Raw genomic sequence first — 15,116 nt, 5'->3', positions numbered from 1 at the left:
AACTGGACAGCCACATGCAAAAGAATGAAACTAAACCACTATCTTACACCATACACAAAAATTAACTCAAAATGGTTAAGACTTAAACGTAAGACCTGAAACCATAAAACATCTGGAAGAAAATATGCGTGGTAAGCTCCTTGACATTGGTCTTGGTGATGATTTTTTGAATCTGACAGCAAAAGCAAAAGTAACAAAGGCAAAAATCAACAAGTAGGACTACATCAAGCTAAAAACTTGTGCACAGCAAAGGAAACTATCAACAAAATGAAAAGGCATCCTATTGAATGGAGAAAATAATTACAAATCATACATCTGAAAAATACAAAGAACTCATACAACTCAATAGCAAAAACAAAAAAACAAAAAAACAAAAAAACAATCTGGGCAGAAGATCTGAACAAGACATTTCTCCAGAGAAGACATACAGATGACCAACAGGTACATGAAAAGATGATCAACATTATTAATCATCACGGAAATGCAAATCAAATCCACAGTGAGATATCACCTCACACTTGTTAAAATGACTATTACAAATAAAAAAACAAACACACACAAACAACCCAAGAAATAACAATTGTTGGCAAAGATGTGGAGAAAAGGGAACACTTGCGCAGTGTTGGTAGGAATGTAAATTGATGCAACCACTATGTAAAACAGTATGGAGGTTCCTCAAAAAATTAAAAATAGGACTACCATATGATCCAGCAGTTCCACTTCTGGGTAGTTATCCAAAAAAACCCCAAAATACTAATTTGAAAAGATATATGCACCCCCATGTTCATTGCAGCATTATTTACAATAGCTCAGATATGGAAACAATGTAACTGTCCATCAATGGATGAATGGATAAAGAAATATGTATTATTCAGTCATTAAAGAGAATGAAATCTTGCAATTTGCAACAACATGGATGGATCTTGAGGGCATTATGCTAAGTGAAATAAGTCATACAGAGAAAGACAAATACTGTATTATCTCTCTCATATGTGGAATCTGAAAACAATAACAACAACAACAATCTCCAAGCTTACAGATACAGAGACCAGACTGGTGGTTGCAAGAGGCAAAGAGGGGTTTCAAGAGGTGGGGAGTAGGGGTGGGAGAAATGCGTGAACTTTTGGGTTTTTTTAGTTTAAATAATTTTTTAAAAAGGAAATTGGAACTTTTGTACATTGCTGGTGGAAAGGTAAAAATGTTTGCAGCTACTGTGGGAAATAGTTTGGTGGTTTCTCAGAAAGTTAAACATAGAATTACCATATGATACAAAAACTCCACTCCCAAAGAAATTGAAAGCAGGGACGCAAACAGATACTTGTACACCAATGTTCACAGTAGCATTATTCACAATAGCCAAAAGGTAGAAATGACCCAAGTGTCCATCAACAGATGAATGGATAAATAAAATTTGGTATATACATGCAATGGAATATTATTCAGCCATACAAAGGAATAACATTCTGATATATGCTACAATAAATATGAATCTTGAAAACATTATGCTAAATGAAATGAGACAGAAAAGTTCAAATATTGTACAATTACACTCATATAAGGTAGGTACAATAGGCAAATTCATAAAGACAAAAAGGGGGCTTCCCTGGTGGCGCAGTGGTTAGGAATCCGCCTGCCAATGCAGGGGACACGGGTTCAAGCCCTGGTCCGGGAAGATCCCACATGCCGTGGAACAACTAAGCCCATGCACCACAACTACTGAGCCTGCACTCTAGAGCCTGCAAGCCACAACTACTGAACCCACATGCCACAACTACTGAAGCCTGCGTGCCTAGAGCCTGTGCTCCACAACAAGAGAAGCCACCGCAACAAGAAGCCCGCGCACTGCAACCCAGAGTAGCCCCCGCTCGCCGCAACTAGAGAAAGCCCGCGTGCAGCAACGAAGACCCAATGCAGCCAAAAATAAAGATAAATAAATTTATATTTAAAAAAAGACAAAAAGTAGAATAGAGTTTACCAGGGCTGTTGGGAAGGGACAATGGAGAATTACTGTTTAATAGGTACAGAATTTCTCTTTGGGATGATGAAAAAGTTCTAGAAATAAATAGTGGTGAAGATTATACAACATTGTGAATGTACTTAATGCCAATGAATTGTACACTTTAAAACGGTAAATTTTGTGTTATATATATTTTGCCATAAAAAATGCAAAAAGAAAATCAAAGGCCAAAGGAGAAATTCAGAAAATATATTTCAACCCACATAACAAAGGCCTGATTTACCTAGGACACAAACAGCTTTTACAAAGCAATAAAAAAGAGAAATAGAAATAGAAAACTAGGCAAAGGACATGAACAATACACACACACACACACACACACACACGGAAAGAAATATATGTGACCTCTAAGTATATTAGAAAGCTTAGGGAATTCCCTGGTGGTCCAGCGGTTAGGACTCTGCACTTCCACTGCAGGGGGCACGTGTTCGATCCCTGGTTGGGGAAGTAAGATCCGCATGCCACACGGCGCAGCCAAAACAAAAATAAACAAACCAAAAAAAGCTTAACCCTACTCATGATAAAAAGATTGTGTTAAGATACCTCTCTTTTCCTATAAAGATGGCAATATCAGAAAGTTTGATAATATATTGTTTTGGCGAGGCTGCAGAGAAATACTCTCATATTTTGTTGTTGGATTGTAAATTGGTATATTTTTTGTAAGGCAACTTATCAAAAAAATTTTAAAGTGTGCTCACTTTGGCAGCACACATACTAAAATTGGAATGATACAAAAGATTAGCATGGCCCCTGCGCAAGGATGATACGCAAATTCGTGAAGCGTTCCATATTTTTGAATGTATGTATAACTGAATCACTTTGCTGTACACCTGAAACTAACACAACATTGTAAATCAATTATACTCCAATAAAAATTTTTTAAAAAAGAAAAGAAATTTTAAGTACATATGTCTTTTTATTGGTAAGTAACAGAAAACCCAACTCCAATAGGCTTAAACAATAAAGAGGATTTATCAGTTCAAATAACTGCAAATTCCAGGGGATAAGTGAGCTTTGAAATTGGTTTGATTTTGTGGATCAACAATATCACCAAGGACCTAATTTCCTTCCATCTGTCAGTTCAGTCGTCCAAAGTGTGAGCTCCACTGTAAATCTGACTCCCTTCTTGGTAGCAAAAGGGCTGCAGCACTTGAAGTCTTCATATCAGCTACACCATACTGTCCAAAAGAAGAGACAAAGCTGGCTTTTGTTCTCTCTCAGAAGAGCAAAGAAAGACAAAAACAAAAAAAACCCTTCTTCCCCCAAATACTTCAAAAAATATCCTCTAACATTTCACTGACTTGCATCATTGGCCCATTCCTGAAATTTCCCCTTGACAGGACAATAGTGTACATTGATTGGCTAAGGCCTGGGTTGCTTGAACCAATAACTGAGGCATGGGGGATGGACTTACCCTGATTGGGTTACATGTGTGGTGTACCCCCTCCAGAAGCTGGGAGTGAGATCAATTCTACCCCCTTCAAACTTTATGACTGCTAAACAATGGGGAAGATATGGAATGGATGTTGGGCAGAGAATAACATCAACCACTATATACTTTGATACAGCAACCATACTTCTAGGAATTTATCCTAAAAATATGCTGACCCATGTGTACAAATAAGTATGTTCAGGGAGATCGTTTATAATAACAGGATATTGGAAACAACCAAAATGCCTGGCACTGGTTAAATAAATTATGATGTAGCCATACAAAAGAATAAGGCAGATGTAAATGTATTGATATGACACAATCTCAAAAATATATTAAGCGAAAAAAGCAGAGTGAATAGCCTGCTACCATTTGTGACAAAAAGAGAGACGAAATGGATATATGGATATGATATATTTTAAGTGAAAAAAGTATGATAAACTCCCATTTTCATCAATAACCAGACAGATAGATATCCAAACACATGTGCACACACACATATATACCCATTTATACTTGTATATCCATGGTTTGCATAGAATATATCTGGAGGATAAACAAGAAACTGACAGTGGGGTTCTCTGGAAAGGGAACCAAGGGAACTAAGGAATAGGGGTAATATATAACTTTAATTGTATATCCTTTTATATTGCTTGAGTTGTTTTTTACCATGTGCATGTATTTTTAGTTAAAAAACAAAAATATTTATTAGTTATAGGTTTCTATTCTTTACCTGTCAGATTATCAAAGATAAAAATATTTTTTAGGGCTTCCCTGGTGGTGCAGTGGTTGAGAATCTGCCTGCCAATGCAGGGGACACGGGTTCGAGCCCTGGTCTGGGAAGATCCCACATGCCGCGGAGCAGCTGGGCCCGTGAGCCACAATTACTGAGCCTGTGCGTCTGGAGCCTGTGCTCCGCAACAAGAGAGGCCGCGATAGTGAGAGGCCCGTGCACCGCGATGAAGAGTGGCCCCCACTTGCCACAACTAGAGAAAGCCCTCGCACAGAAATGAAGACCCAACACAGCCATAAAAATAAATAAATATATATATATACATTTTTTTAAATAGTTTTATTGGTCAAGATGGCATAGTAGGAGGACTCTGAGCTCACTTCCTCTCACAGCCACACCAAAATTACAACTATTTACAGAGCAACTATTGATGAGAAAGACCAGAATCTAGCAGAAAAGATCTTCTACAACTAAAGACATAAAAAAGGAACCACAGTGAGATGAGTAGGAGGGGCAGACTCACAGTATAGTCAAGACCCACACCCCAGGGTGGGCAACCCACAGATGGGAGAATAACTACAATTGCAGAGGTTCTCCCCATGGAGAAAGCGGTCTGAGCCCCACATCAGGCTCCCCAGCCCAAATGTCCAGCATCAGGAAGATGATCCCCCAGAAAGTTTGGCTTTGAAGGCCAGTGGGGCTTACTTTCAGTGGAGCCAGAAGGCTGTGGGAGACAGAGATTCCATTCTTAAAGGGTGCACACAAAATCTCACACACTCCAGGACCCAGGGCTGCAGCAGTAATTTGAAAGGAGCCTGGGTCAGACCCACCTGCTGATCTTGGAGAGTCTCCCAGAGAGGCAGGAGGCAACTGGAGGTCACCCTGGGGACACAGACACTGGTGCTGGCAAGCGCCATTTTGGAATACTCCCTATAGTTTATTAGCCTGGGGACCCAGCCCCGCCCCTGCCCATCAGCCTATAGGCACCCATACTGGGATGCTTCAGGCCAAGCAACTAGCCAGGCAGTGACAGCCCCGCCCACCATCAGGCAAGCTGCCTTAAGACCCCCTGAGCCCACAGCTTCCCCTGGACACAGCCCTATCAACAGAGGGCCCAGGACCCAGCCCCATACACCAGAGCACAGGCACTAGACCCAGGACCCCCAGGGGCCTGCAGCTAGAGACCCCAGGACCCAGCTCTGCCTACCAGTGGGCAGGCACCAGCCTTAGGACACCCTGGGACCTGGACCCACCCACCAGTGAGCAATCTCTAGCCTTGGAAGCAGTCTCACCCACCAGTGGGCAGGCACCATCCTTAGGACACCCTGGGACCTGGACCCACCCACCAGTGAGCAATCTCTAGCCTTGGAAGCAGTCTCACCCACCAGTGGGCAGACACCTGCCCAAGGACAACTGCAGCCCCACAGCCTGCACTGGCAGGACTCAGACCACCCACCAGCAGGCTGGCACTAGCCCTGGGACCCACTGGGCCACGCCCTCACCCACCAGCAGGCCAACACCAGCTCTGAGACATCTTGAGGCCCTCAGCCAGCTGCTCTAGGATCCATCCTCAATCACCAGTGGGCTGACACAAGCTTCAGGACACCCCAGACCCTGCAGCCATGTCAAGAACTGGCCTCACCTACTAGTGGTCAGACTCCAGCTCTGGGACCCCTGGGCCCTTCAGCCAGAGACCCCAGGACCTGGTTCTACCCACCAGTGGGCTGGCACTAGCCCCAGGACCCAGCTTCACCCACTGGTGAGTGGGCACCAGTGGCGAGATCTCCTGGACTCAAACCCCACCAACCAATGGGTGGACACCAGCCCCAGGATCACAAAAGCCTGCCTTGTCAGTACCCAGCTGAAACACCAGCAGGCAGAGAGCAGCCCTGGGAACCCCACAGACCATGACCCTTCCCACCAGCAGACCAACTCCAGCTCTGGGACACCTTGGGCTCCTCAGCCAGTGGCCCTGAAATCCATGCCAGTGGGCTGACACCAGCTTCATGACACACAGGACCCTGAAGCCGGAGACACCAAGACCTGGCTCCACATACCAGTGAGCTGGCACTAGCCCTGGGACCCCCTGGGCCCTAGCCACACCTACTAGCAGGCCAACACCAGCTCTAAGATGCCTTGGACTCCTCAGCCAGCCACCCCAGGATCTAGCCCTATTCACCAATGGGCCAGTACCAGCATTGGGACACCTGGGAACCTGCAGCCAGCAATGTCAGGAACCAGCCCCACTCACCAGGAGGCCAACAATAGATCCAGGAACTCCAGCCCCACAACCACCCACCCTAGAACAAGGTTCTGCCCACCAGTGAGAAAGCACTAGCCTGGGACCCCCCCCCAGGGTCCCTCAGCCAGGATCTCATGACCTGGCCCTGCCAACCAGCAGCTGGTAGCCTCCATGCAATGCAGGGCCTGACAACCAACCAAACCAGGGGTGAGCCATGCCTATGAGACCACCCACAGTAGTCAGCCCACCATAACAGAAGGACCCACCCAGCCAACATAGGGGGCACCCCTAGAGCATATAGCTCTGGTGATAACAGGGAGGTGTGCTGCTGGGACACATAGGATGTCTCCTACAAAAGGCCACTTCTCCAAGGTTAGGAAACATAACCAACCTACCAGATACATAGACATAAAAACAGCAAGTTAGGCAGAATGAGGTGACAGAGGAACATGTTCCAGATGAAGGAACAATATAAAACCCCAGAAGAAAAACTAAGTGAAATGGAGCTAGATAGGCAATCTATCCAATAAAGAGTTCAAGGTATTGATCGTAAAGATGATCAAAGAACTCAGGATAAGAATAGATGAAGAGAGTGAGAAGTTAGAAGTTTTTAACAAAGAGTTAGAAAATATAAAGAAGAACCAAACAGATGAAGAATACAAGTGAGATGAAAAATACACTAAAAGGAATTAACAGTAGACTAAATGATACAGATGAATGGATCAGCAAGCTGGAAGATAGAGTAGGGGAAATCACTGAAGTGGAACAGAAAAAAGAATTAAAAGAAATGAGGACAGTTTAAGAGATCTCTGAAACAACATCAAGCATACTAACATTCACATTACAGGGGTCCCAGGAGGAGAAGAGAGAGAGAAAGGAACAGAGAACATATCTAGAAGACATAATAGCTGAAAACTTCCCTATCCAGGGAAAGGAAACAGATATCCAGGTCCAGGAAGCACAGGGTCCTAAACAGGATCAACCCAAAGAGGACCACACCAAGACACATTGTAATTAAGATGGCAAAAATTAAAGATAAAGATAGAATATTAAAGACAGCAAGGGAAAAGTAACAAATACCATACAAAGGAATTTCCATAAATCTATCAGCTAACTTTTCAGCAGAGACCTTTCAGGCGAGAAGGGAGTGGCACAATACATTTAAAGTGAAGAAAAGGAAAAACCTACAACCAAGAATACTCTACCCAGCAAGGCTTTCATTCAGATTTGATGGAGAGAGCAAAAGTTTTACAGATAGGCAAAAGCTAACTGAATTCAGCACTACCAAGCCAGCTTTACAAGAAATGTTAAAGGGACTTCTCTAAGTGAAAAAGAAAAGGCCACAGCTAGAAACATGAAAATTACTAAAGGGAAAAACTCACTGATAAAGACAAATATAGTAAAGGTAGTAAATCATCCATGTACAAAGCTGTAGGAAAGTTTTAAAATAAAAGTACTAAAATAATCTATATCCACAGTAAGTCATTAAAGACTACACAAGACAAAAAGATGTAAAATACGACGTCAAAAATGTAATAATAGGGAGAAGGGAGTAAAAATGCAGGGCTGTTAAAATGCATTTGCAATTAAGAGATAAGCAGCTTAAAGTAATCACATATATGTGTATGTACATTGAGATATATATATATATATATATATATATATATATATATAAATATATATCTGATGGTAACCACAAACTAAAAATCTGTAATAGAGACACACACAAAAAGAGAAAGGAATCATCCAAACTAACACTAAAGATAGTCACCAAATTACAAGGGAAGAGAACCAAAGAAGAAGAAAGGATTAAAAAAAATTACAAAAACAACGCCCAAATAATTAGCAAAATGGAAATAGGTACATACCTATCAATAATTACTTTAAATGGAAGTGGACTAAATGTTCCAATCAAAAGACATAGAGAGGGACTTCCCTGGTGGTGCAGTGGTTAAGAATCCGCCTGCCAATGCAGGGGACACAGGTTCGAGCCCTAGTCCGGGAAGATCCCACATGCCACGGAGCAACTAAGCCCGTGCGCCACAACTACTGAGCTTGCGCTCTAGAGCCCTCGAGCCACAACTACTGAAGCCCGCGCGCCTAGAGCCCATACTCCGCAACAAGAGAAGCCACCGCAATGAAAAGCCCACGTGCCACAACGAAGACCCAACACAGCCAAAAATAAATAAATAAAATAAATAAATTTATATATAAAAAAAAAGACATAGAGTGGGGACTTCCCTGGTGGTCCAGTGGTTAAGACTCCGCACACTCCCAATGCAAGGGGCTGGGTTTGATCCCTGGTCAGGGAACTAGATCCCGCGTGCCACAACTAAGACCCAGCACAGCCAAATAAATAAATAAATAAATACTTTTAAAAAATGACATAGTGTGGCTGAATGGATACAAAGACAAGACCCATATATACACTGCCTATAAGAGACACACTTCAGATCTAAAGACACACACAGACTGAAAGTGAGGGGATGGAAAAAGGTATTCATGCAAATGGAAATCAAAAGAAAGCTGGGGTAGCAATACTTATATCAGACAAAATAGACTTTAAAACAAAGACTGTACAAGAGACAAAGAAGGATGTTACATCATGATTAAGGGATCATTCTAAGAAGATACAACAATTGTAAATATATATGCATCGAACATAGGAGAACCTAAATACATAAAGCAAATATTAACAGACATAAAGGGAGAGATTGACAGCAACACAGTACTAGGTGATTTTAACACCCCACTTACATCAATGGACAGATCATCTAGACAGAAAATCTGTAAGGAAATTCTGGCCTTAAATGAAACATTAGTCTAAATGGACTTAATAGACGTATATAGTACATTCCATCCAAAAACAGCAGAATATACATTCTTTTCTAGTGCACATGGAACGTTCCCCAGAAGAGATCATATGCTAGGCTGCAAAACAAGTTTCAATACATTTAAGAAAACTGAAATCATATCAAGTGTCTTTTCCAACCACAACACTATGAGTCTAGAAATAACTACAAGAAAAAAAATTGCAAAAAACCACAAACACATGGAAACTAAACAATATGCTACTAAACAAACCAATGGATCACTGAAAAAATCAAGGAAGAAATTTTAGAAATATCAATACCTGGAGACAAATGAAAATGAAAATACAATGATCCAAAATCTATGGGACACAGCAAAAGTAGTTCTAAGAGGGAAGTTTACAGCGATACAAGCTTACCTCAGGAAATGAGAAAAATCTCAAATAAACAACCAAATCTTACACCTAAATGAACTAGAAAAATAAGAACAAACAAAACCCAAATTTAGTAGAAGGAAAGAAATCATAAAGATCAGAGAGAAAGAAATGAAATAGTGACTAAAAAAAACAATGGAAAAGATCAATGAAACTAAGAGTTAGTTCTTTGAATAAAAACAAAAATAAACAAATGGGACCTAATGAAACTTAAAAGCTTTTGCACAGCAAAGGAAACTATAAACAAGACAAAAAGACAACCCTCAGAATGGGAGAAAATATTTGCAAATGAATCAACGGACAAAGGATTAATCTCCAAAATATATAAACAGCTCATGCAGCTCAATATTAAAAAAACAAAAAACCCAATCAAAAAATGGGCAGAAGACCTAAATAGACATCTCTCCAAAGAAGACACACAGATGGCCAAGAGGCACATGAAAAGATGCTCAACATCGCTAATTATTAGAGAAATGCAAATCAAAAATACAATGAGGGACTTCCCTGGTGGCGCAGTGGTTAAGACTCCATGCTCACAATGCAGGGGGCCTGGCTTCGATCCCTGGTCAGGGAACTAGATCCCACATGCATGCTGCAACTAAGAGTTTGCATGCCACAACTAAAGGAGCACACGTGCCGCAACTAAGGAGCTGGTGCACCAAATAATAAATAAATAAATAAAAAACTACAATGAGGTATCACCTCACACCAGTTAGAATGGGCATCATCAGAAAATCTACAAACAACAGATGCTGGAGAGGGTGTGGAGAAAAGGGAACCCTCTTGCACTGTTGGTGGGAATGTAAATTGATACAGCCACTATGGAGAACAATATGGAGGTTCCTTAAAAAACTAAAAATAGAATTACCATATGACCCAGCAATCCCACTACTGGGCATATACCCAGAGAAAACCATAATTCAAAAAGACACATGCACTTCAATATTCATTGCAGCACTATTTACAGTAGCCAGGTCATGGAAGCAACCTAAATGCCCGTCAACGGACAAATGGATAAAGAAGTTGTGGTACATATATACAATGGAATATTACTCAGCCATAAAAAGGAACGAAATTGGGTAATTTGTAGAGATGTGGATGGACCTAGAGACTGTCATACAGAGTGAAGTAAGTCAGAAAGAGAAAAACAAATATCATATATTAATGCATATACATGGAACCTAGAAAAATGGTACAGATGAACCAGTTTGCAAGGCAGAAATAGAGACACAGATGTAGAGAACAAACGTATGGACACAAAGGGAGGAAAGTGGGGGTGGGGTGGGATGAATTGGGAGATTGGGACTGACATATATACACTAATATGTATAAAATAGATAACTAATAAGAACCTGCTGTATAAAAAAATAAATAAAATTAAATTAAAAAAAAATTTTAATTAAAAAAATAAAATTGTACCCTACAAACTTGCCATAAAAGAAAGAGTTAGTTCTTTGAAAAGATAAATGAAATTGATAAACCTTTAGCCAGACTCATCAGGAAAAAAACGGGTCCTGGGCTTCCCTGGTGGTGCAGTGGTTAAGAATCTGCCTGCCAATGCAAGGGACACCGGTTCGAGCCCTGGCCCGGTAAGATCCCATATGCCGCGGAGCAGCTAAGCCTGTGCACCACAACTACTGAGCCTGTGCTCAAGAGCCCGCAAGCCACAATGACTGAGCCCACGTGCCACAACTACTGAAGCCTACGTGCCTAGAGCCCGTTCTCTGCAACAAGAGAAGCCACTGCAATGGGAAGCCCGCGCACCACGACAAAGAGTAGCCCCTGCTCACTGCAACTAGAGAAAGCCTGCGCACAGCAACGACGACCCAACATAGCCAAAAAAAAAAAACCAAATAAATACATTTTAAAAAAAGGGGGTCCTAATCAATAAAATCAGAAATGAAAAAGGAGAAGGTACAACCAGCACCACAGGAACAAAAAGGATCATAAGAGATTACTACAAACAACTATATGCCAATAAAATGGACAACCTAGAAGAAATGGACACATTCCTAGAAATGTACACTCTCCCAAGACTGAACCAGGAAGAAATAGAAAATATGAACAGACCAATGGCCAGTAATGAAACTGAATCAGTAATAATAATAAAAAATCTCCCCAAAAACAAAAGTCCAGGACCAGATGGCTTCACAGGTGAATTCTACCAAATATCTAAAGAAGAGTTAATACCTATCCTTCTCAAACTATTCCAAGAAATTGCAGTGGAAGGAACACTTCTGAATTCATTCTATGAGGCCAGCATCACACTGATACAAAAACTAGACAAGGATATCACAAAAAAGAATTATAGGCCACTATCATTGATGAACTTAGATGTAAATATCCTCAACAAAATAGTAGCCAACCAAATCCAACAATACATTAGAGGATCATACATCATGATCAAGTGGGATTTATCCCAGGTGTGTGAGGATGGTTCAATATCCACAAATAAATCGGTGTGATACACCACATTAACAAACTGAAGAATAAAAATCTTATGATCATCTCAAAAGATGCAGAAAAAGCTTTTGATAAAATTCCACATCCATTTATGATAAAAATAAACTCTCCACAAAAAGTGGGTATATTAAAAAAAAGGGGAATTCCATGGCGATCCAGTGGTCAGGACTCTGCACTTTCACTGCTGAGGGCCCAGGTTCAATCCCTGGTTGGGGAACTAAGATCCCACAAGCCATGCAGCACAGCCAAAAAAAAAAAAAGTAGGTATAGAGGGAACATACCTCAACATAATAAAGGCCATAAGCCCACAGCTAACATCATACTGAATGGTGAAATGCAGAAAGCATTTCCTCTAAAGTCAGGAACAAGACAAGGATTCCCACTCTTGCCACTTTTATCAGCACAGTATTGGAAGTCCTATCCACAGCAATCAGACAAGAAAAAGAAATAAAAGGCATCCAAATTAGAAAGGAAGGAAAATTGTCATTTTTTACAGATCGCATGATACTATACATAGTAAATCCTAAAGACACCACCAGAAAACTACTAGAGCTCATAAATGAATTTGGTAAAGTTGTAGGATACCAAATTAATACACAGAAATCTGTTGCATTTCTATACACTAACAACAAATTATCAGAAAGAGAAATTAAGGAAACAATACCATTTACAATTGCATCAAAAAGAAGAAAATACCTAGGAATAAATCTAACTAAGGAGGTAAAAGACCTGCACTCAGAAAACTATAAGACACTGATGAATTGAAGATGACATAAACAGATGGAAAGACATACTGTGTCAATGGATTGGAAGAATTAATAGTTAAAATGACCATACTACCCAAGATTATGTACAGATTCAGTGCAACCCCTAACAAAATACCCATGGCATTTATCACAGAACTAGAACACATAATTTTAAAATTTGTATGGAAAAACAAAACATCCCAAATAGCCAAAACAACTTTGAGAAAGAAGAACAGAACTGGAAGAATCGCGCTCCCTGACTTCAGACTATACTACAAAGCTATAATAAACAAAACAGCATGGTAATGGCATGAAAACAGACAAATAAATCAATGGAACAGAATAGAGAGCCCATAAGTAAACCCACGCACCTATGGTCAATTAATCTATGACAAAGGAGGCAAGAATATACAATGGAGAAAACACAGTCTCTTCAATAAGTGGTGCTGGGAAAATTGGACAGCTACACATAAAAGAATGAAAGTAGAACATTCTCTAATAACATATACAAAAATAAACTCAAAATGGATTAAAGACTTAAATATAAGACCAGAAACCATAAAACTCCTGGAAGAGAGCATAGGCAGAACTCTCTTTGACATAAATTGTAGCAATATTTCTTTGGATCTGTCAACTAAGGCAAAGGAAACAAAAGCAAAAATAAACAAATGGGACCTCATTAGACTTAAAAGCTTTTGCACAACAAAGAAACCATCGAGAAAACAAAAAGGCAGCCAACTGAATGGGAAAAAATATTTGCAAATGATATGACTGATTAGGCGTTAATATCCCAAATATATAAATACCTCATACAGCTCAATACCAAAAAACAAACAACGTGATTAAAAAGTGGGCAGAAGACCTGAACAGATATTTTTCCAAAGAAGACATACAGAGGGTCAACAGATACTCAACACTGCTCATCATCAAAGAAATGCAAAATCAAAACCACAATGAGATATCACCTGTCAGAATGGCTATCATCACAGAGACAACAAATAACAAGTGTTGGTGAGGATATGGAGAAAAGAGATCCCTAGTACACTGTTGGTGGGAATGTAAATTGGTGCAGCCACTGTGGAAAACAGTATGGAGATTCCTCAAAAAACTGAAAATAGAACTACCATACAATCCAGCAATTCCACCCCTGGGCATATATCCAAAGAATACAAAAACACTAATTTGAAAAGATACATGCACCCCAATGTTCATAGCAACATTATTTACAATAGCCATAACATAGAAGCAAGCTACATGTCCATCAACAAATGAATGGATAAGGAAGATGTGTTAAACAATTAAATTTTGCCACTTGCAACAACATGGATGGACCTGGCGGGTATTATGCCTAGTGAAATAAGTCAGACAGAGAAAGGTAAATACTGTATGTTATCACTTATATGTGGAATCTAAAACATCAAATAAATGAATGAATATGAGAAAACAGAAACAGACTCACAGATACAGAGACCAAACTAGTGGTTACCAGTGGGAAGAGGGAGGAGAAAGGGCAAAATAGGGGTAGGGGATTAAGAGGCACAAATTAATAAGTATAAAATAAATAAGCTACAGGGATATACTGTACAGCACAGGGAATATATCCAATATTTTATAATTTAAATGTGACAATCTATAAAAATTTTGAATCACTATTATATACCTGAAACTAATATAATATTATAAATCGACTATACCTCAATAAAAAAAAATTGTTACTAGTTGGCAAGGATGTTGGGAAACAGACCCTTAAATATACTGTTGGTGGATTTGTAAATTAGTACATCCTCTTTGGAAGGCAATTTGGCAAAATCTATTAAAATTAATAATGCACATAATATTTCACTTAGCACTTACACATCTAGGATTTTATCCTACTGATATGCATAATGGCAAAGATGCATGAATAAACACATGCAGTGTAGTAGTATTTATAGTAACAAAAGACTGAAAACCATTTATATATCCATCAATAGAGGATTTGTTAACTACATTATGATAGATCCATAAAATGGAAGTTAATTTTAAGAAAGCAGACTTCTACACAGCAATGAAAAAGAACAAACTATATACATACATATATATATATATTTTTTTTCTTTTTTTTTGGCCACGCTGCGTGGCTTGCAGGGATCTGAGTTCCCTGACCAGGAATTGAACCCAGGCCCCCAGCAGTGAACGCCTGGAATCCTAACCACTGGGCCGCCAGGGAATTCCTAAGAACAAACTACTGATATATTCA

General features: G+C 40.0%; 1 protein-coding gene and 1 non-coding gene across 3 annotated transcripts in view; one reads left to right on the top strand and one right to left on the bottom strand.

The window, feature by feature from the left end:
• The first annotated feature begins 2,707 nt into the window (after positions 1-2,707).
• Positions 2,708-2,812, top strand: LOC114238114 (U6 spliceosomal RNA). The gene has a single exon (XR_003623531.2). It is a non-coding gene; the product is annotated as a U6 spliceosomal RNA (small nuclear RNA).
• A 114-nt stretch (positions 2,813-2,926) lies between these two features.
• The window catches only part of ITGB1BP2 (integrin subunit beta 1 binding protein 2), a 33,688-nt gene continuing 21,498 nt past the window's right edge, over positions 2,927-15,116 (bottom strand). For both annotated transcript variants that reach the window (XM_057537745.1, XM_057537746.1), the window contains one exon: positions 2,927-3,195. In XM_057537745.1, coding sequence (XP_057393728.1) covers positions 3,094-3,195 — 102 coding nt within the window. In that variant the 3' untranslated portion in view covers positions 2,927-3,093. The remainder of the gene's footprint in view (positions 3,196-15,116) is intronic.

The sequence above is a fragment of the Balaenoptera acutorostrata genome, chromosome X (genome assembly GCF_949987535.1).
Source record: "Balaenoptera acutorostrata chromosome X, mBalAcu1.1, whole genome shotgun sequence".
Taxonomy (NCBI): Eukaryota; Metazoa; Chordata; class Mammalia; order Artiodactyla; family Balaenopteridae; genus Balaenoptera; species Balaenoptera acutorostrata.
This window is presented reverse-complemented; position numbering and strand designations above follow the sequence as displayed.